The sequence below is a fragment of the Oryx dammah genome, unplaced genomic scaffold, assembly GCF_014754425.2.
Source record: "Oryx dammah isolate SB20612 unplaced genomic scaffold, SCBI_Odam_1.1 HiC_scaffold_21, whole genome shotgun sequence".
In the NCBI taxonomy this organism is placed as follows: domain Eukaryota; kingdom Metazoa; phylum Chordata; class Mammalia; order Artiodactyla; family Bovidae; genus Oryx; species Oryx dammah.
Genome location: NW_024070205.1, coordinates 29,862,223 through 29,884,675, shown reverse-complemented (window position 1 = coordinate 29,884,675; position 22,453 = coordinate 29,862,223). Strand labels below are relative to the sequence as shown.

General features: G+C 52.8%; 1 protein-coding gene and 1 pseudogene across 5 annotated transcripts in view; both read left to right on the top strand.

Moving 5' to 3' along the window:
- CFAP74 (cilia and flagella associated protein 74) overlaps window positions 1-21,660 on the top strand; it is an 86,034-nt gene extending 64,374 nt beyond the window's left edge. The window contains exons 23-40 of one of the 5 annotated variants that reach the window (XM_040264045.1): window positions 1,511-1,639; window positions 1,833-1,920; window positions 2,427-2,600; window positions 3,639-3,772; window positions 14,890-15,166; window positions 16,078-16,176; window positions 17,001-17,140; window positions 17,781-17,915; window positions 18,059-18,168; window positions 18,303-18,358; window positions 18,478-18,597; window positions 18,846-19,001; window positions 19,643-19,769; window positions 19,875-20,029; window positions 20,267-20,399; window positions 20,629-20,759; window positions 20,952-21,086; window positions 21,231-21,660. In XM_040264045.1, the coding sequence (XP_040119979.1) occupies window positions 1,511-1,639; window positions 1,833-1,920; window positions 2,427-2,600; window positions 3,639-3,772; window positions 14,890-15,166; window positions 16,078-16,176; window positions 17,001-17,140; window positions 17,781-17,915; window positions 18,059-18,168; window positions 18,303-18,358; window positions 18,478-18,597; window positions 18,846-19,001; window positions 19,643-19,769; window positions 19,875-20,029; window positions 20,267-20,399; window positions 20,629-20,759; window positions 20,952-21,086; window positions 21,231-21,332 (2,401 nt within the window). In that variant the 3' untranslated portion in view covers window positions 21,333-21,660. Of the gene's footprint in view, window positions 1-1,510; window positions 1,640-1,832; window positions 1,921-2,426; window positions 2,601-3,638; window positions 3,773-14,889; window positions 15,167-16,077; window positions 16,177-17,000; window positions 17,141-17,780; window positions 17,916-18,058; window positions 18,169-18,302; window positions 18,359-18,477; window positions 18,598-18,811; window positions 19,002-19,642; window positions 19,770-19,874; window positions 20,760-20,951; window positions 21,087-21,230 lie in introns of those variants that run through there. The other 4 variants (XM_040264047.1, XM_040264046.1, XR_005725065.1 and 1 more) reach the window with 4 other exon arrangements.
- Window positions 14,278-14,699, top strand: LOC120880645 (annotated as a pseudogene).
- Window positions 21,661-22,453: the final 793 nt, after the last annotated feature.

The window sequence follows — 22,453 nt, the reverse complement described above, 5'->3', positions numbered from 1 at the left end:
GCAGACACAGACAGGAGAGGGGGCTAGTCCTCTGAAGGAACATGGGTGGAGTTCCGAGAAAAGAAGCATGTTTCATGCACAGAGCTTTGCAAAGGTGTCCAGACACCATGGTTGTCATTTCTTTTTTACTCTCCCCTTTTTTTTTTTTACACTGAAGTTCAATTAAGTGGAAAAAAGAGGCAAACCCAACAGTTAGAGCTTAGTGGATCTTCACTAACCAAATACACCGGTGTACTTGGCCGGCTGCTGCACCCAGGGTCCTGCTTCTCTCCGGAGGTGGGGGTGATGTCAGCCTGGGTGCAATTGGGCTGGTACCTGCCAGCTGCTGGGTCCCCAGATGTCAGTGCTGCAAACATTGGAGGACCTGCTTTTCCCGGGGGCTGGGGTCTCAGAGCAGGGTTCAGACGGATTGTTCGGGAAACCAGGGTTTAATGGGGTCTGGTCAATTTACCTTCATGCAAAGTGTGTCCACCCCTGGGGTGGGTGGGGGGACACGGAGCACAGGAGCTGTGCTTTCTCAGCCTGTCCCCTGAGGCACACACTCGACCTCTTAGGTTTGTTGAATGATTTTAGAATTCAATGTTATTACCAGTTTTATGGGTACAGGGGTAGCAAGGGAGTGAGTTCACAAAGACCCTAGTTGTAGTTGCCTGAGGGGAGCCCAGCCACAGCAGAAACCAGCGTGGGAGGGCCCAGTCTGAACACCTTGCATGGTAGGGGACATCCAGTGCTGGGTGACACTGGGGCCAGAGGTCAAAGTTGAGAGAAGAGAGACCTTCCTTTGTGATCTCAGGAGCCCACGGGTCACTCAGGGTCCCGATCTGCCCTGGGTTCCCCATGCAGAGGTACTGTGAGAAACATCCCGGGCAGTTAAGGAGACACTGGGAGGCCTGAGAGGCTCTGGACCATGGCCCGGGATCCCTGATGGCCCGGGGGTGGTCTCCTCAACAGGCCTGGGGCAGCTCACCCACCGCCTCTCTTTCTGGAGACTGGAGAGCAGGTGGGGAGGGGGCGTCCTGACTGGGCTGTGGCCTGAGGGCTGGCTAGGATGGGACAACCCACGTGGTTGACTGGGAGCACACCTGGCTTTCTCCGGCTGGTCCTGAGTTGAAAGCAAGGACAAAAGTTGAGGAAGTTGTCTTCACTGACCAAGGCCTGGCCACCTGGGGCCTCCCGAGAGTCCTGCAAGAGAGCCTGTGCCTGAGCGGGGAAGGGCAGAACTCTAGGAGGAACAGGGCCCCCTCTCCTGACCCCTGGCCTGTGAGGCGCTTCCCAGAAAACACTCAGGTTCTGAGAACCGACCGGGGTGACTTTCAGGTGTGATGTTTTTATTTGTAAGGATTCCTCAGCCAATATCATTTCAGGAAAACCTTCCCCTGTGAGCAGGGCTCTGAAGCCACTCCGACAGTGGGGGTGGAGGGTGGGGGCTGTGCCTGGAGGGGGTGTGCTGGGCCCTGTGGGGTAAGGACTGACCTCAAGTCGCTGTCCCACCCTCCCTTGGATGCTGCAGGTCGAAGGCCGCCTTGCGCCTAAAGTTCGAGGTGTGCAAGGAGCTGCGGGGCCACATGGAGCTCCTGCCTGAGACTGGCTACATCCAGGCGCTGTCGTCCTACTCAGTGCAGCTCAAGTTCCTGCCCAGGTGATGGGCCCAGCGGGGGTCCGCTCCTCCCGGGTGGAGGGGGTCCTGAGTCACAGCAGGAACCCGGCCCCAGGCTCCTGTATTTCTGACCTTGTGTGTACCCCGTGGCTCTAGCACCCTTACAGTTGAGCCTTTTGTCATTTCTCAAATATAAAGAAGAAAAGAACATTCAAGTGCTGCGTGTCTCTTGCAGACACTCTCTCCCAGAAGACGCAGGGAAGTATTTTGACAAGGAGACCAGGGTTCTGGAGGCCCCGATGACTATCCGGGTGGCTGACCAGGTCTGTGTGGGGCTCATCTGGATGCCGGGCACCCTGGGGGAGCAGAGCTGTTCTGGCCTGGCTCTTGGAGCCCATCCTCACTGGCCCCCGGTCTTGCCCGAGCAGCCCCTGCACAGGGGAGACGGAGGGAGGGGCTTGTGGATCAGAGAGGCCCCAGTGCTGTCCCGGGTGGGCGGGGCTGTCCCTGGGGCACCCAGACCCTCACATTCATACAGTCCAGACCCAGGTGTCCAGGGTGTGCACATCCTCGGTACACATGTCATCATGTGAGCTCACAATGCACCGACATGCAGATGCACCGATGCACATGTGTGTGCACATGTACCCTCCTGCCCCCTGCCCACCTGTGCTGCCCGTGCCATGCTGAGGCCAACAGGCAGCAGGTGTGTCCGTGAAAGGTGCAGAGTCAGCCGCCAGCTCACAGCAGGACTGGTGCTCTTCTCAGTTTTGGAGACACTTCCCTAACTGACCGCAATGACCGAATGGCCCTGCCCTCTGCACTTCAGATCAAACCCGTGGGGTTTACTGTCCATGCTGTAGTCACTACCTCGGACCTGGAGCTCAGCCCCGCAGGGCTGGACTTTGGCTACTGTACCATCTATGAGGCCATCAGGACCCAAATCAGCCTCTGCAATCATTCCCTCCTGCCTCAGGAGTTTGGGTTCGTCGGACTCCCCAAGGTGCCTCGCTCACATGGTCAGAGTGGGAGGTACTGGGCAGTGAGGGACGAGGGGCTGCTACCCTAAGTCCTGGTGCCTGGCCAGGCCTCACCCACCTGCAGACTCCACGCTCACTCCCAGGCATCTCAGCCAGGGTCTCTGACTGTCCCCACCTCACCCTGCCCCTCTCAAGCTCTCTCCACCTGCTGCACGCACAGCACCCAGAGTTCTCTGCCCTCCCGCCCTTCCTGAGACTCTGGTCTGCCTGGCCCTGCAGGGCAGCCAAGAGAGGCCCAGGCCTGGCTTCCATCAGTCCTCCGGGCTGCCCCACCAGAGACCCATTGTCTACCCCCATGTATGCAGACACATTCACATACTCACCTGTGCTCACATGCATGCACACACATCCATATAATCACATACACCTGTGCTCACATGCATGTACACACTCATACACACATTCATACACCTGTACTCACATGCCTGTACTCAAATGCACACACACTCATATACTCACATACACCTCTGCTCACATGCATGTATACACATACACCTCTGCTCACATGCATACACATTCACATACACCTGTGCTCACATGCATGCATACATATATACACTCACATATACCTATGCTCACATGCATGTAAGCACTCATACACACACTCATACATGTGTGCTCACATGCACATACACTCATACACTCACACCTGTGTTCACATACGTGTACAGACAATACACACCCTCATACACCTGTGCTCACATGCATGCACACACACTCATACACACATACCTGTGCTCACATGAATACACACATTCACATACATACCTGTGCTCACATGCGTGCAGACACACACAAAAACACCACCCTTTCACATGCACTCACTTGCACACATGATCACATACACAGAGACAGACTCACACCCATGTAACACATTTACATACATGTCACCAGACACATTTGTTTGTGCTCTGCCACACGCCCGTCCATGTTGCTCCCGTGGCACTCCCCAACAGGCCACCTCATTTTTGCTTTCCCATCCATGATCTTCCTTTTGCCAGTTTGTGGACATCCAGCCCAATGACGGGTTCGGGACAATCCTGCCACTGGAAACACTACAGCTCGATGTGATCTTTCAGCCCACCAAGGCCAAGGAGTACAACTTCGAGCTCATCTGCAAGTCAGAGATTAACCGGTGAGCCTGACAGGAGGGGCGCATGCAGGGCCTGGGCAGCCAGCTGGGACTGGCAGCCCCTGGCTAGCCAGGCTGACTGCAGGGCTGGGCGGCAGTGCCGATCTCAGAAAGCTCCGACCTAGGTCCGCACACCTGGATCCAGGCCCACCTTGCAGGTGTGTGAGATGTGCACATGTGTGTATGCACCTGTGAGCATGCATGAGTGTGCAGAGCATCCCCTGGGCACAAGCCCCACCCGCCCTCATGCACTGTGTGATGGACTGGTCCCCGGCCTCCGTGTCCACCCTGAGAACTGGGGCTGAGAAGGCAGGGGGCAAGGGGAAATGGACTGGATGACAGGGTCTGGCACGAGGGCCAGCTCTTGCTGATTCTCAGTCGCCTCCTGGTGTCAGGCCAACCCCTTGTGGAGCTGGCCCACCTGCCCCCTCCTTCCCTTCCTCTCCTGTCTGCTCTTTGGTCCTGGCTGGAAGCTGGAAGGGGTTTACAGGTGGTGATTTTAAGGAGCCAGTGCAGAGCGAGAACCCCTGGAGGAAACCCAGGCACAGCCTCTGCACAGCTGCGGCCCCCACCACCCGCCCTTCCCTTCGGCTCTAGTGACCCACCCTGGGCTGGGCCCCTCCTGGGCTTGTTCACAACTCTTTCAGCCTCTGGAAAATAGCCCCATGAGAAAAGGGGGTTGCAAAGTAATCTCAATGCCCAGAATGGGCTCCAGCCTATGGCAGAAGCTCCTTAGATGTCTGTCAATTGAATGAGCATTTAATTTTCTTCAAGAACTATTTACAAATAAATTGAAATTTCCAAAAGCTTATCCAAGAGCCACCTTGGAAATGCTAGCAATGGTAAAACTATGAGGCCTCAGGGAGTAAAGCAGTGTTCGGGAGTCCAGAGAGACCCAGTGGCACACACACCCCCACCCCACTGCCCCCCACAGAGCGTGGCTGCCCATAGACTCCCAGACCTGAGAGCTGGGCCCGTGCCCAGCACCGCCGCCTGAGCACCAGCCACAAGCATGACCCTGTCCTGACTCCTTACCTCCAGTCTCACAGCTAAGTCTTCAGTAAGGCCTGTTGGCTCTACCTTGAAGACTGAGCTGAATCGCCCCACCCCCTACCTGGATGCCAGGGCTCCAAAGCCCATGTTCTGCCTCCCCTCCCCCATGGCCCCTGCCACAGCCCCCACCCCCTGGAGACGTGTCCGTGCAGCCCACCTGCGAAGGACACTGAGTTTGGCACAGGTCCCCAGCAGGTTTCTGTGTGAGCCCAAGTTCTCATCGCCTATGGCTTAGTGTCTAGGAGGGGAGTTGCCAGGTCACAGCGTCAGTTTCTTTTCAATTTTATGTTCTCCCCCATAACGTCCGGGTGTCTGGCTGCTGCACCCCTTCCAGCTGTGGGTAATGTCAGGTTTCCTTGTCTGCTGGATGGAGAGGCATCCTGAGAGGTGTGTGACAGTGTCTTACTAACTTGTGTTTCCAACAACTGACAACTTGGAGCTTATTTGCCATCCATGTATCTTTTTAGTGAAAAGTATTTTCAGGTCTTTTGTCTATTTTTTAAAATCGGGGTTTTTATGGAGTTTTGAGTGTTATTTATATACTCTGATAGAAGTTTCTTGTCAGATTTGCAAAAAATTTCCCTGGTCTCTGGCATGTTTCAATCTCTTCACACTGTCTTCTCGTAAAGCAAAATTTTTTGAGTAACTGAGAAAGAAGTACATCAAGGCTGTATATTTTCACCCTGCTTATTTAACTTATATGCAGAGTTCAGTTCAGTTTGTCTGTTGCCCCTTCTCCTCCTGTCTTCAATCTTTCCCAACATCAGGGTCTTTTCCAGTGAGTCAGTTCTTCGCATCAGGTGCCCAAAGTATTGGAACTTCAGCTTCAGCATCAGTCCATCCAATGAATATTCAGGACTGATTTCCTTTAGGATTGACTGGTTTGATCTCATACATCATGCAAAATGCCGGACTGGATGAAGCACAAGCTGGAATCAAGATTGCCTGGATATGCAGATGACACCACCCTTATGGCAGAAAGCAAAAAGGAACTAAAGAGCCTCTTGATGAAGGTGAAAGAGCAGAGTGAAAAAGCTGGCTTAAAGCTCAACATTCAAAACACAAAGATGATGGCATCTGGTCCCATCACTTCACGGCAAATAGATGCAAAAACAATGGAAACACTGGCAGACTTTTATTTTCTTGGGCTCCAAAATCACTGCAGATGATGACTGCAGCCACACAATTAAAAGGCGCTTGCTTCTTGGAAGAGAAGCTATGACAAACCTAGACAACATATTAAAAAGTAGAGACATTACTTTGCCGACAAAAGTCCATATAGTCAAAGCTATGGATTTTCCAGTAGCCATGTGAGAGTTGGATGTAAAGAAGGCTGAATGCCAAAGAATTGATGCTTTTGAGCTGTGGTGTTGGAGAAGACTCTTGAGAGTCCCTTGGACTGCAAGGAGATAAAACTAGTCAATCCCAAAGAAAATCAGTCCTGAATATTCATTGGAAGGACTGATGCTGAAGCTAAAGCTCCAATACTTCGGCCACCTGATGTGAAGAGCCAACTCACTGGAAAAGACCTTGATGCTGGGAAAAACTGAGGGAAAGAGGAGAAGGGGGCAACAGAGGATGAGAGGGTTGGATGGCATCACTGACTGAATGGAAATGAGTTTGAGCAAACTCCAGGAAATGATAAAGGACAGGGAAGCCTGGCATGTGGCAGTCCATGGGGTTGTAAAGAGTTGGACATGACTGACTGACTGAACAACAAGTCCTCTTTATCAACTTTTTGTTTTTGGATCTTGAGTTTGGTATCATATCTAAGAATTTTTTTCCCTAACCTAAAGTCACAAAGGTTTCTTCTAAAAATTTTACAAATTTACATCCTACTTGTGCATTTATGTTTTACTTTGATGAATCATTGCATCAGGTGTGAGATACAGCGTGAAGCTGAAGGGCTTCCAGTCACTCCAGCGGCATCACTTAAGACAGTAGCAGAGGGCAGAGCCCACCCCCTCACACTGGGGACACTCTGCACAGCCTTTACACCTGAAAGTCTATTTACCTGAAAAAAACCTTTTCTTTCCTGAGTACCTTAAATACTAACACATTAGCGTATCCACTCTCTTCTGGAATAAAATGTGTCTGTACAAGTCTGATGGCAACCCAGTACTTAAGGGACTTACTTCTTCATAGAGAAATCAAGGGAATTCCAGAAAAACATCTACTTCTGCTTCATTGACTAAAGCCTTTGACTGTGTGGATCACATCAAACTGTGGAAAATTCTTAAAGAGATGAGAAGACCAGACCACCTTACTTGCTTCCTAAGAAACCTGTATGCAAGTCAAGAAGTAACAGAACCAAACATGGAATAATGAACTGGTTCAAAATTAGGAAAGGAGTACATCAAGGCTGTATATTGCCACCCTGCTCATGCAGAGTACATCACTCAAAATGCCAAGCTGGATGAAGCTCAAGCTGGAATCAGGATTGCCAGGAGAAATATCAGTAATCTCAGATATGTAGATGACACCACCTTAATGTTAGAAAACAAAGAGAAACTAAAGAGCCTCTTGATGAAAGTGAGAGAGGAGCATGAAAAAGCTGGCTTGAAATTCAACATTCAAAAAACTAAGATCATGGCATTCAGTCCCATCACTTCATGGCAAATAGAGGGGGGGAAATGGAAACTGACAGATTTCATTTTTCTTGGGCTTCAAAATCATTGTGGACAGTGATTGCAGCCATGAAATTAAAAGATGTTTGCTCCTTGGGAGAAAAGCTATGACAAACCTAGACAGACTAGTAAAAAGCAGAAATATCACTTTGTCGACAAAGGTCCCTATCATCAAAGCTCTGATTTTTCCAGTGGTCAGGTATGGATATGAGACTTGGAACGTAAAAAAGACTGAGCACTGAAGAATTGATGCTTTTGAACTATGGTGCTGGATAAGACTCTAGAGAGTCCTTTGGATATTAAGGAGGTCAAACTAGTCAACCCTAAAGGAAATCAATCCTGAATGTTCATTGGAAGGACTGATGCTGAAGCTGAAGCTCCAATCCTTTGGCCACCTGATGCGAAGAACTGACTCATTAGAAAAGACCCTGATGCTGGGAAAGATTGAGGGCAAGAGGAGAAGGGGCAACAGATGATGAGATGGTTGGATGGCATCATCGACTCAATGGATGTGAGTTTGAGCAAACTCTGGGAGATGGTGAAGGACAGGGAAGCCTGGTCTGCTGCAGTCCTTGGGATTGTAAAGAGTCAGACATGACTGTGTGACTGAACAACAACTTCTTATCTAAAATCCAGTAATTTTATAAGAACACACTTTGTGTTGGTTGTTATCAATTGATTTTCTCAGGTACATGGTGCTTTTCAAATCTTTTTTTTTTTAATTTCAGGAACACTTCCTTGAATTTCCTGGAGAAGGAAATGGCAACCCACTCCAGTATTCTTGCCTGGAGAATCCCATGAACAGAGGAGCCTGGCAGGCTACAGTCCACGGGGTCGCAGAGTCAGGCACGACTGAGCGACTTCACTTTCAGTCTCCTTGAATTTTGGTCCTTAAAACATTTGCTTTATTCTTGTCTTTCAGTTTTCCTCCTGGGAGCCTCCTGAAAGAAATATAATGATTTGTCTGCTTTGTTCACTTTTGCCACTTTTTCTTGATCCTTTTCATCATTTTAAAAATATGATTTCTTTATTTATTTGGGTGCACCAGGCCTTGTTGTGGAATCCGGAGTCTCAAACACACCTCAGAGGACACTCAGGACAGTGGAGTATGGTTTATTTTGCCAGCGGGTCCAAGGGGAATCAGTTCCCAACAAGTGCCCTGATGTTTCTGAGAGGCCCAGTTTTATTACCCGCCTTCCACCACATGACTGGTTACCTGTTAGCAACCTCTTTGTTGTATATGACTGAGTTTTACAGCAAGTATGTGCTGGGAGAACAAACAATTAAGGTTAAAGTCAGGGGAGACAATGAGTATGCATCAAGGGGGAATATCTACATGGTTAACCTAACAGGGGCAGCCTGACCTCAACTGCAAACTCTATTTGCCATCTGTAGGGAGGGAAGTCTCCAGGAGACCTGGTTTTCATTAGCAACAGTTTCCTCACTCTTGGGCAGGCTTCAGGCCCAGTTTACATCCTGTCTTTAAGATGCATGACAAGCTTCAAGATGGAGTCTCTCCTGCTTTCCTCACTCTGGCCCAAATATCCTTAGTTGTGGTATGTGGGATCTTCAATCTTCGTTGTGGCACGCACGATCTTTAGTTGTGGCATGTGGGATCCAGCCCCCAGACCAGGGTGGAACCTGGGCCGCCTGCACTGGGAGCCTGAAGTCTTATCCACTGGACCACCAAGGAAGTCCCTCATAATTTTTTAAGATATTTCCACTCTTATCTCTTCTTTCTCTTAAAGAATTATCTTCCTGGTTTCTTTATTCATGGTTCCCTTCTGAGTTTCTAAATTTCTTTTATTTGTAATTCTTTCCTGGGTCGTTTGTGGGTTTTTTGTTTTGGCCACACCACACAGTCTGTGGGATCTTAGCCCCCCAAGCAGGGATCCAACTCTTCCTGCAGTGGAAGTGCAGAGCTCTAACCACCGGACTGCCAGGGGAGTCCCCTTTCCTAAATTTTAATCACTCACTTCTGACTTCTTGTGATTCTGATCTGTTTTTTCATATGTTGTATTATTTTCTCAAGTCTGTTAAGCTCACTTTGAATGATCACATTGCAGTTTTCAGTTCTCTTATGGGCACATCTCTCTGGTATGTTTTACTGTCTATATGAATTTTATTTATTCTGTTCCCTTTTTCTCTTTTAACAGCTTTATTTGTGGTTTGAGCTGGCTCCTTTCCCACTGCTCATTTTCGCAAATGATAGCTTCTCCTCAGCTTTGAGAACCCAGTTCACACTTCCCTCCTTCACGGCTCTGGGGTGCCCTCTTCAGTATGTGGGGGTCAGCAGCTTCCTTAGGGCCACCTCCTCTAAGCCCTCCCTTCTGTTCAGAGGATCCCAGTACCAGCTTGCTGTACCCTCCACCCACAATAGCGGCTCTTACATTTTAATCATGTTTGCCTCCGGTTTCCCTTTGTTACAGAAATAGATCATCTGCTTGCAGCAAGCGACATGCGGACCCCCTCCCTCCCCAGAGCCTCCCACTGCCAGAATCTGCAGGGTCCTTCTGAATTCGGGATGTCTGACTTTCATTTCCTATTGGCATATTTATTGTTTATATGTGTTCCTGGGGCTTCCCTGGTGACTCAGACATTAAAGAATCTGCCTGAATGCAGGAGACCTAAATTTATGTAAATGCAGGGTGACCAGCCAGGTCAGGCTGTCCAGGAAAGAGGGGTTCCTAGGATGTGGGACTTCAGCCCTAACACCAAGGGAGCCGCAGGTGGCTGAGGCCGAGGATGGGGTGGGGGCGTGACACCCCACATCGGTCACATGGGTGGTGTCAGAATCCACATGGCGATCTACATCTTGTTTCTGCTTTTCTCCCCAACTCTATGGGAGTACTTGAACCACATGAACACATCTAAGGATGTTCATGGACATGTTAAGTTGGAGGGCTTGTGAACCACTAAAAGTAGTGCTTAGCAGGAAGTTCCTCGCTCCAAATGCATATAAAGAAGAGGAGAGAGTGTGCAAAATCAATCATTTAACCTTCTGTTTCAAGAACTGGGAACAAAGCACAGCAAATTAAACCCAAAGAAAGTAGACAGAAAGAATGTAATAAAGATAACAGTGTCAATCAGTGAAATAAATCAAATATCCAAAAAAGAAAACAATAAAACTAAAAGTCTGTTCTAGAAATTAGTAAATTCATTACTCTTAGCAAGACCAATCAAGACTTTTTTTTTTTTAAAGAAAGGGGAAAAACACAAATTGCTAATCTCAGGTATGAAAGGGGACATATCAAAGATCCTACAAACATCAGAAAAAAATTTTTTTAAAATGTTATGAACAACTTTACACCAGTAAATGTGACAGTTTGGATATAATGGGCAATTTTCTAAAAAACAAAAACTTACCAAAACTGACATGGAGAAAAAGAGAAAATCTGAATAGTCCAATAACCGTGAGGGAAATCAAATGCAAAGTTTAAATCCTCTTATAGAAACTTCCAGTTATCATAACTAGTAGGGATGTCCCTTCATGATCATAACCTTGTCATGGCAATGGGGCTTGCATAACCCAGTGAAGCTATGAGCCATGCCGTGCAGGGCCACCCAAGACACATCAAAGTGAAGAGTTCTGACAAATGTGGTCCACCAGAGGTGGGAATGGCAAGCCACTCCAGTATTCTTGCCATGAAAACCCCATGAACAGTATGCAAAGGCAAAAAGATATGATGCCAGAAGATGAGCCCCCCACATTCAAAGTGTTCAATATGCTACTGGGGAAGAGCAGAGAAACAGCTCCAGAAAAAATGAAGCAGCTGAGCCAAAGTGGAAATGACCCTCATCTGTGGATGTATCTAGTGGTGAAAGTAAAGTCAGATGCTGTAAATAACAATATTGCATAGGAACCTGGAATGTTCCCATGAATCAAGGTAAGTTGGATGTGGTCAAGCAGGAGATGGCAAGAATGAACATCAACATCTTAGGAATGTGGTCAAGCAGGAGATGGCAAGAATGAACATCAACATCTTAGGAATCAGTGAAATGAAATGGATAGGAATGGACAAATTTAATTCTAAGACCACTATATCTACTACAGAGAAGGCAATGGCACCCCACTCCAGTACTCTTGCCTGGAAAATCCCATGGATGGAGGATCCTGGTAGGCTGCAGTCCATGGTGTCGCTAAGAGTCGGACACGACTGAGCGACTTCACTTTCACTTTTCACTTTCATGCATTGGAGAAGGAAATGACAACCCTCTCCAGTGTTCTTGCCTGGAGAATCCCAGGGACGGGGGAGCCTGGTGGGCTACCGTCCGTGGGGTCACACACAGTCGGACACGACTGAAGTGACTTAGCAGCAGCAGCATATCTACTACTGTGGGCAAGAATCCCTTAGAAGAAATGGAGTAGCCCTCATAGTCAACAAGAGTCTGAAATACAGTACTTGGGTGTAACCTCAAAAAGGACAGAATGATCTCGGGTTGTTTGCAAAGCAAACCATTCAACATCACAGTAATCCAAGTCTATGCCTCAAACACTGATGCCAAAGAAGTTGACCAGTTCTGTGAAGCCCTACAAGACCTTCTAAAACTAACCCACACTGAAAAGATGTCCTTTTTATCACAGGAGTTTGGAAAAGTAGCAAGTCGAGAGATACCTGGAGCAACGGGCAAGTCTGGCCTTAAGAGTACAAAATGAAGCAGGAAAAAGGCTAACAGAATTTTGTCAAGAGAACACACTGGTAATAGGAAGCACCCTTTTCCAACAACACAAGTGATGTCTCTACACATGGATATCACCAGATGGTCAATACAAAAATAAGATTGATTATATTCTTTTCAGCCGAAGATAGAGAAGCTCTATACAATCAGCGAAAACAAGGCCTGGAGCTGACTGTGGCTCAGTCAGTTCAATTCAGTTCAGTCGTGTCTGTCTCTTTTCGACCCTATGGACTGCAGCACTCCAGGCCTCCTTGTCTATCACCAACTCCCAGAGCTTGCTCAAACTCATGTCCATCGAGTCGGTGATGCCATCCAACCATCTCATCCTCTGTTGTCCCCTTCTCCTCCTGCCTTCAGTCTTTCCCAGCATCAGGGTCTTTTCCAAAATGAGTCAATTCTTTGCATCACATGGCCAAAGTATTGGCGCTTCAGCTTCAGCATCAGTCCTTCCAAAGAATATTCAGAACTGATTTCCTTTAGGACAGACTGGTTTGATCTCCTTGCAGTCCAAGGGACTCTCAAGCTAAGCCTGGGGGATTGGACCTGATAGTCTTTTTTTGTTGTTGTTATTATTTATTTATTTATTTATTTGGGTGGGCCGGGTCTTAATTGTGGCAAGTGGGACCTTTAGTTATAGCATGAAGGATCTCATTCCCCAACCAAGTATTGAACCTGGGCTCCTTGCATGGGGAGTGAAGTCTTAGCCCCGGAGAATTCCCCGGACAGCCTTTTCTCAAAGAAAAGTGGAGCAGAACATGAGAGAACCACAAGGGAGATCTTCAGAGGGACAAGCGAGAATGTAAAGGAAGGGGTTGCAGGGTTGACAGACTCGAAGCACAGCCCCGGAGCTGTCCCCTGTTCTCTGGTCAGTTGAGCAAGGCCAAACCCACAGCCCTCATGGGCACCTTCCTGAAGTGACTCCAAGCACCACTTATTTTTGTATGTAATAAGCATCACATTGTGGCTCAGCTGGTAAGGAATCTGCCTGCAATGTGGGAGACCTGGGTTCGATTTTTGGGTTGGGCAGATCCTCTGGAGAAGGGAAAGGCTACCCACTCCAGTATTCTGGCCTGGAGAATTCCATGGACTGTATAGTCCATGGGGTCGCAAGAGTCGAACACGACTGAGCGACTTTCATTATTATACACATTTATGCTTTTTCTATTAATTGAGTTCTAATAATAGCCTCAATGACTTCTCCACCCAGAAGGATTTTTTTTTTAACTATTTAGAGCCTGTGCTTACAGGACACGGAAATATACACTGAAATATTTCAGCATATGAATACATTTTTGTTATGGACAAGAATGACAGGGTCATCGACATCACCTCATAAAGCATTAAAATATATGAAATTATGGTAAAATTCTATGACAAGAGTGCCATGGGAACAGGAGTTCAAAGAAATATGGAATGTAAACTTTCTAGCTGTTAAAATTCCAAATATCTGGGTTTTTTAAATGGATAATGGCAGGAATCCATTCATTATGGGATACAGATTCCCATGTTTATATTTAAAAAGTAATTGATCAGTTTCATTTTTAAATTTTATTTATTTTTGGCTGTGCTGGGTCTCTGTTGCTGTGCAGGCTTTTCTCTAGCTGTGTTGCACGGGCTTCTGATTGTGGCAGCTTCTCTTGCTGCAGAGCACAGGCTCTAGGGCATGTGGACTCAGTAGCTGTGGTTCTGGGCTCTAAGGCACAGGCTCAATAGTTAAGGCACATGGACCTAGTTGCTCCACAGTATGTGGGATCTTCCTGGACCAGGGATCAAACCCATATTTCCTACACTGACAGGTGGATTCTTTGCCTCTGAGCACCTAGGGAAGCTCTGTCATTTTATTTTTAAATGTCATGCATATGTTTGTGATCAGTTGTGTCCAACTCTTTGTGACTCCATGGACTGTAGCCCTCCAGGCTCCTCTGTCCATGGGATTCTCTAGGCAAGAATCCTGGAGTGGATAGCCATTTCCTTCTCCAGGGGACCTTCCCAACCCAAGAATCAAACCCATGTCTCTTGTGTCTCCTGCACTGCCAGGCAGATTCTTTACCACTGAGTTACCTGGGAAGCCCTTTTAAATATCACTGAATATTTAAGGAAATAAATCAGACACCTCCATTGCAACTTCCATTGCAACTGTTTAAACTTGTGATGAAAATTTTAACTATCCAGTTAAAATGTGCACAGGGGCTTCTTCCGAGGACAGCATCTAGAGGCATTCAGGATGGTGCAGCATCTGACATACCACTGTAGGCTGTGCCACAATACAACCTCTAACAAAACCAAGCTGTCCTGAACCCCTGGTAATAGAATTGTTTACACTTATACCAAGAAGGTTGGGAAAGCAACAAAATCCACATGTGGTGTGTGCCCGGGCCAACTTAGAGGCGTTCAGGCCGTGAGACCTAAAGTTCTCATGAGGTTGTCTGAAATGAAGAAATACGTCAGCTGTCTATGATGGCTCCATGTGTACTAAATGTGTCCGTGACAGGATCAAGCACGCTTTCCTTACTGAGGAGCAGATCGTGAGAGTATTGAAAGCATAAGCACAGAGTCAGAAAGCTAAATAAAAATGAAGCATTTTTGAGTAATAAAAAACAAATGTGCACAGGAGTAGATGGTATTTTGGAAATTGACTAAAACTCATTAACGGGGTGGGAAACCAACCCTGTGACTCCTGCTGTCCTGGTCCCGGGCGTCCCTGTGTTAGAAACCACCTTGCTCAGCCCCTGGCTGAGCCACTCATGCTGTCGCTTCCAGGTGCTTCAAGCTGGCATGCCGGGCCGTGGGTGTCCACCCGCCCCTGGAGCTGTCCCACTACCAGATCAAGTTTGCAGCCACCCCCTTGTACGACACATCTGTGGCCACCCTGTATGTCATCAACTCCCACCTGAGCATGAACTCACTGACCCACTCAGTGCCCCACATTGGCTCGGAGGACGCTTTTCCTGTGGGGCCCACGTCTTTTGAGTTCCTGCTGCCCCCAGATTCGCCCATCACCATCTCACCCCTGGTGGGCACCGTGTGGCCAGGAAAGGTAGGTGCGAGCCCCACAGGTGGGCTGTGGGGGGGTGGGGGCAGGGCCTGGCTCTGCCCGCCCTGGACCACGGTGGTTCAACCAGACAAGATAGTAGAGATCAACCTGGATCCTCATCAGAGCTGAGGGGGCCCTCCTGCCCTCTACATAGTCCAGCCTGGTCCCAGCTGACCCCACAGGCCCCTGGCTGGGGGCTCCATCAGTTCAGACCAAGCGAGGGTGTGCAGCCCTGGATGTCACAGCAGATGGTCACAGAGGCTGCGCAGCACCTGGTCACCAGGAGCACAGGGTTTTCCACCTCTGCTTCTCCTGATGAAACAGAAAGAGCCAGACCTCAAGGCAGGGACTCCCCGGGGCCCTCACAGCATCTCTGAGCTTACTTCCATGCCTTCATATGTGGGGGTGATAGGCACTGTGAGGGGACTGAGTGAGGGTGGGCAGGGACATGCAGGCCCTGCAGTCACAGAAACTCATCATAGTAAAGTGAGCAAATTAGGCTTAAGAAATGGTTCTCTTCTCCCAGGGGGTTACTGCAGCTGTTAAGAGCTTCCCCCTCGCTCCCTTGCTGTACAGGCCACGGGGGAGGCTATGGTGAGGGAGCCCTTGTGGGGCCCAGGGTCATCCTGGGGTTGGGCTGCCATTCCCCTCGTGGGGACAGATGGTGGTGCAGGGACCACCCCCGGGTCTCAGAGCCTGCACATGAACCTTCCCTTCTCACTCATGCCCTGTGCACTGCTACCCACTGTGGGCAGTGTGCCAGGTCCATCATAGGGACCCTCCCCCTATATGGTGAGAGGGGCCTGGTGATCATGCCTGCAGCCACCCAGCTTACCAGGGACAGAGATCAGACAGGACCTCCCTGATGGGGAGGACCCCAACATGTCCGAGAGCATGAACCTTTCCCCCCACAGAGGTGCCTGGTCCGAGTGGCCTTCCGACCAGTGCTGCCCAGCGAGCTGATCCACCAGGAGGCCTTCCAGGCCCTGAGCAGAAAAGCTGAGATCAAATCGGTGCATGGTGGGGAGGGGGCCGGGGGGCTTGGGGCTGCCCACTTTGCGTAAGGCCCTTGCACAAAGGCTTGGGAACAAACACCCTCACCCCGCCTTGAGGTTGGGGGCCCCCAGGGTTACGGGGCAGGAGTCCTGGGAACACTTTACGGAGCACTAGGTGTGTTTTAAGAGGTTAGCACTTTTTCTTGGTAAAGCCCCTCCCTCCTTTCTTGAGAGCATCACCAGGCAGGGAAGAGCCCCAGATCCTGGTCCACCAGGGTGGTCTGGGAGGGTAGGCCAGGTCCTCTGCACTGCTCAGCAGGGGCTTGTGCTTACAGTGACGGGGAACAGACAAAACATCAAAGGGCCTGTGAACCTGAGGGAGTTCAGGCCTGAAGAAGCAGCTGCCCTAGGCTCCTGCCCAGAAGGGGCATCCGATACAGCTGGGCAGTCATGGCCCAGAGCCCCGCCCACCCGCTGCTGCCCTGCAGATGCAAGGGCCCCCAGTGGTTACTCCTCAGCGTCCAAGCACCCCTGCTATCATACCACACACTGAAGGAAGGGGCACATGCCTTCAGCCTGCCAGAGGGCAGCGAGGCATGGGGTCAGGGCACAAGGGTGAGAACCCCCGTTTCGGCCAGCCCTCTGCCTCACCTTGTGCCTCCCCTTCCTAATGTGGAAGAGAGACACTGGGGGTGGTGCATGAGCCCACAGGGGTCTCCACACCTGTCATCGGTCACCCTTAAGGAGCTGCTTGGGGTCTGGGTTCCCGGTTCCTGCCCTGGACAGTCTGCCAGCCCAGCAGAGTCCCAAGGGCAACACCACAGCCAGCCTCCCCCTGGCAGTCCCAAAAGGAGACGGTCACCCAGAGGAAGGACCAGCGGAGACCATCTTTCTCAATGCTGCGGCTGCAGAACCAAGACCGGCTGCTCCAGGCCTCAGCCTCCCAGCCCCCGGAGGTGCAGAAGGAGGACCTCGCATCCAGGTGGGCCCGAGAGAAGGCTGCCCCCACCTCCTGCCCCACAGAGATGTCCCCCTATGCTCCAGGGCCTTATGACTGCAAGTTGAGTGTGGCTGGCTTCAGGCACAGCTGGAACCAGGAGCTGCCTTGAGGCCCCTCAGGTTCTGCTGTCCTGGGTATCTGCTCCCCTCAGTTCCCCTGGGCCCAGGGCCCCTGTGAAAAGTTTCAGTCCAGAGGCTGGAGGACGCTGAGCCCCTGACTCCCATGTTCCCAGCTCAGCAGCCCAGCCTCCCCAGCTGCCACATGAGTTCCGGGCAGCTCTGACAGGTTTGAGCCACTTGTCAGCCCTAGACCCTTGCTGTGGCCCCAGGAACTCAGTTGTCTGGTACCCTGGGAGAGGAGAGGCCCCCACAGGGACCAGGGAAGGGATGCAAAAGCCAGACAAAGTCTGGCTGCAAAAGTCAGACAAAACTGTGACAACCACAACCTGGGCCACAGCGTGGCCCCCAGGCTGCCACCCCCACTGCCCCGTACCCTCTGGCCCAGGGCCCTGGGAAGCAGGTGTGGCCTTACAGAGCCCTCCATGGAGGGCAGGGCACAGCCTCCTGGGTGCTGGGGGCAGTGTGGGACAGGGCATGAGTGCACCTTGCCGGTTCTGTTCCAGCTCTCAAGAGTACCAGTCGGCACAGGCCTCCCTGACCAGGTCTTTCCAGGGGAAGTTTGACAAGTTTGTGGTTCCCTGTGTTGTTGCTAGTGGTGACACCAAAGACCGGAAGGGGACAGAACCGCTGAGCTTCAGGTGCAGTCCTCTGGGCAGGGGGGCGGGGTGGTCATCTCCCTGCCAACAGCCACCCAGATCCCGGTGGGGCGGCTCAGGGTCTGGCTGGGAGGGCAGGGCACATGGTCCCTGCCCTGCCCTCAGCAAATCCCCGCCGTTCCCAGTCCCCACAACACACTGTATCTGGAGCTGTGGTGTCCAGCGGTGGCGCCATCTATCGTGGTGACGTCTGACAAAGGCAAGACCATCATTAACTTCGGCGACATCGCTGCAGGTGTGTCCTGATCGGAGCCCAGCCCCCATGCACACCCCCACCCATCGGAGCCCAGCCCCCATGTACACCCCTTTTCACCTGGGCTCCCACACCCACCCCCAGACCTGGGGCTGTGACCTGACCCCCCATTTCAGGACACCGGGGCATAAAGAAGGTCTCCATCCAGAACATCTCCCCTGAGGATCTCGACGTATCCTGCCATGCCGCCCAGGCAGCTTGTAGCAGGGGCGAGGGGGGCGGGGTGGAGAGAAGGGGACTGTGAAGGGCTGCGGCCCCATTCTCACCCCCTCCTTGACACTGGGCCCTCAGCTGGAGTACTCCGTGCTGAACCCTGATGGCCCCTTCGTCCTGCTGAACCCCACCATCAGGTTACCCTCCGGCGAGACCCAGGTCCTAGATCTGTCCTTCTCCCCACGTGAGAGTGTCCTGGTGAGTCCCAGCCCACCCGAGCTCCATTGCAGCCCTGTTCCCTGCTCTGCATGCCGTCCAGCACTCTGGGCCTGGGAGCCACTGGTCCTCCTGGGCCCTGGCCTCTTGCTGGAAGGAAGAGGAGGTGGCGGCCAGGGAGCTCCCAGCCATCTCAGGTCCCCCACGCCCTGACCCAGCTGCTCCAAGACAGAGCTCCCACACCTGCCTCTGCCAGGTCTTTTTCATGCTAAGGGACGTGGTCTCTGCAGGCCCAAGAAACACTGGACATCATCACCAAGAAAGGCACGCTCTCCCTGGCCCTCATGGGCACAGGTGTGGCGTCCACAATCACATGCTCCATTGAAGGTGATGTCCTCAACATGGGCTATGTGATCGCCAGAGAGTCTGTCTCCTTGGGCTTCAAGGTAAAGCATGTGGCGGGGCCTGGTGCTTCCCATTGCCTGGGAGAGGTTCTCAGGAGGGGTCCACGCTGCCTCAGTCACAGAGCCAGCAAAGCCGCAGGCCTCTCCGATCCACCCCCTCCCCCACCACCCCCAGCAGCTATCACTCCACTGGCCCCTCCAGCCAGTGGGGAGAGGGTGCCGAGGACGCCCCTCCCTCCGCCCCTCCGCTGCTGGCCAGGCCTTCTCACTGCTCCCATCTTTCTGCCCCAGGACCTCGGCATGGGATCTGCCTGGGCCATCCCCGACAAGGGGTCATGTGGGCTCCTACCCCCACGCAGGCAGGCAGACCTAGGTTTTTCTGCTCCCCCGCATCTGAGGCGGCCTTGGGCTGAATGTGCCAATGGGATCCCTGCTTCTTTACTTAGCTTAGTCCGGGTTCTGACAGCAGACCCCAGGGCCCAAATCCATGGGATATTTTACAGAGGGATGCAGCATTCTCCTGGGAAGAGGGGGAGGCAAGAGAGAACTAGGGTGGGAAGCTGGTTCAGCTGAAGGCTAGCCTGAGCCTGACGGGGCAGGAGGGGGCTAAGACCTGGCAGCAGTGGCCCACTCCCCGGCTGGCCAGCCCACCTGCCCCAGTGACCTGGCTCTGCTCCCCGCAGCTGCAGAACAACTCCCTGCTGCCCATCAAGTTTTCCATGCAGCTGGACAGCCTCTCCTCCAGGAGCAGAGACCAGCACTGCCTGCCACAGTTCCTGGCCTCACCTGACCAGAGGACGGAAGTTGTGGGTGAGCTGGCCAGCTGGGGAGACCGTGTGGGCCATGGAAGGGGGTGGCCAGGGGGTGCTGGGCGCTGCAGGGGGATCCGGACCAGCCTGGCCACCTTGCCCTCAGGCACGCAGAACTACAGTGGCCAGAGTGTATTCAGCGTGGTCCCGGTCGAGGGCATCATGGAGCCTGGCAAGGCTCAGGACTTCACTGTGACCTTCAGCCCAGACCACGAAAGCCTGTACTTCTCTGACCGGCTGCAGGTCGTGCTCTTTGAAAAGGCAGGACTCTGACCCAGCCTGGACCCCTCCTCCCCAACCACACGTCCACTTGTCCAAGCCCTTCGGCTGCCTGAGCGGCCCCACATTGGAGCTTGGTGCCTGGGGGTGCTCCACATCGGCTTGAGGGTCATAAGGTGGAGAGACCAACGTCTGGGGTCCCACAAGCCCACATCACAGCCCCACCCCCTCCCAGAGCCCCACACGCAGGGTCACAAACCGCTGTGCTCCTGCCCCCAGAAAGTGTCCCACCACATCCTCCTGAAGGGCGCAGCCCGCGAGCACATGATGTTCGTGGAGGGCGGAGACCCCCTGGACGTGCCCGTGGAGTCCCTGACCGTGATCCCTGCCTTTGACCTGGAGCACAGAGAGGGTGAGCCCTCTGAGGGCAGAGAGCCCCGAGGTGGGCAGGGTGGCAGAAAAGGACCCTTGGCCCTTGGAGTCTGCAGGGAGGGCAGGCATACCTGAGACATCGCCCACAGGTGGGGGCAAGGCTAGTGGGCCAGCCCTGCTCAGAGGATCCCTACCTGACCCCGGGCACCCCCGCACTCCCTCCGCGGTACCCCCACCCCCATGACCTCCGCCAGGCCCTCCCTCTCCAGAAGCGGAGGAGCTAAAGCCCATCCTGGTGACCCTGGACTACGCGCAGCTGGACCCAGACACCCAGGCCCCACCTGCCACCCGAGAACTTCAGGTGGGCTGCATCCGGACTACCCAGCTGTCCGCAAAGAAGGTGACCACAGCACTGCCCTGGCCTCCCTGGTACTTGTGCAGCCACCACTGCCCAGGTGGCTCGGGCCTCTGCTGGCCTTGCCTGTCTGTAGTTGAGGGGTGGGCAGCCTGCTGGTCAGGGCCGGGGGCAGGGTTGCTGATTCCCGGGAGCTGTACCCGCCCGCCTGCCCGCTGACAGCACCAATGCCTGCAGACTGTTGAGTTCAGCATGGACAACATCGCAGCCCTGCAGCACAAGGGCTTCACCATTGAGCCCTCCAAAGGCTCTGTAGAGCGCGGCCAGACCAAGGCCATCAGCATCTCCTGGACGCCACCCATCGACTTTGATGTGGGTGCCTGGGAGCCCTCTCCCCACCAGGAAAGGGCTGGGGGGCCTCAGTGGGTGAGGTGGGCAGTGCCGCCAAGAGAAAACACGTGCCTGCTGCGCCCCCTGACTGAGGATCCCCCTCTGTTCCCACCTCTCCCCTTCCAGCCGGACCACCCACTCATGGCGTCGGCCCTGCTGCAGCTCAGGGGGGATGTGAAGGAGACCTACAAGGTCCTCTTTGTAGCCCAGGTGGTGACCGGCCCCTGAGGCCACAGGAGTCTCTCCACAGAGCCCCCTGATCTTCCTGCCACCCTCGAAGCCCTCCCCTGGTCTGTGGAACAGGCCAAACCACCCAGGGGCCTGGGACCTGGGCAGTTTCAAAAGGGCAGCCTCCTGCATGGCCCCCCAGGGCACTCCTGCTGTCCTGTCCCAGCCCCACGTCAGAACCAGCCAAGAGGCCAGTCCTGACCACAGCCTGCTCCCAGCCTGAGCCCTGAGGGTCCCCAGCCCCACCAGCACCCACCCAGCCTTTCGAGGTCCTCGTGGGTAACAGCTGCCCCTACAGACCTGTCAATAAACCTTGTGTGAATCTGTGGCTCCGTGCCTGCACTGTGGGCTGCCGTGAGCAGGTGGGCCCATGGGGAGGAACCCTGGGGGGCTGCCCCTGTCCACACACACAAGTCAGCCAAAAAAACAATGAACTCAGTCTGGACAACTAGAGGGGCTTCCTAAGCCCTGGGGAAATGGCTGGAGGCGGGTAAGAGGCTGGTGAGTGTTGGGGGGTGCTGCAGACTCCAAAGCCCCTTAGCCCCCTGCTTTCCCGAGTCCCTGAGGCCCAAGCAAGGAGTGAGCCCTCACTGCATCCTCCCTCACGGCCCAGTCAGGGTCCAGGGGGAGGCCCACCTGTCAGTTTGGTTTCCCACTGTTCTGAAGTGAGTCCAGGCTCAGCCTTCTGGGTCCTGACCAGCTCTTCAAGGGAGAAGCCCCCTCTCCCAGCCCATGAGACCTTGCTGGGAGCTCAGAACAGTGCCTGCACCAGCCCCTGCCTTCTAAAGAGTGGCAGGGTAGACGCTGTCCCCACAGAGCTCACCCAGCCAGGCCCCCTGTGTACAGCGCAGAATGCCCAGCCTGTGCCAGCCCTAGGAGACCAAATGCAGCCTTCCCTGGCAGGAGTGGAGGGCCAGCTGCATCCAGGGCTTCTCCTGGGCACAGGCCTCAGGACACCAGCCTGGAGTCTTCACCCTACTTTCTCAGTGCCCTTGGCATCTGGAAGTCTGCCCTCTCCCTAACCCTCAGCCCACAACAGTGGCCGCAGAGCAGCCTTTTGTGGGACTTCTGTCCAGTGGGCAGACCCTCACCAGGCTGCTGCTCACCAGATGGGAGAGAAA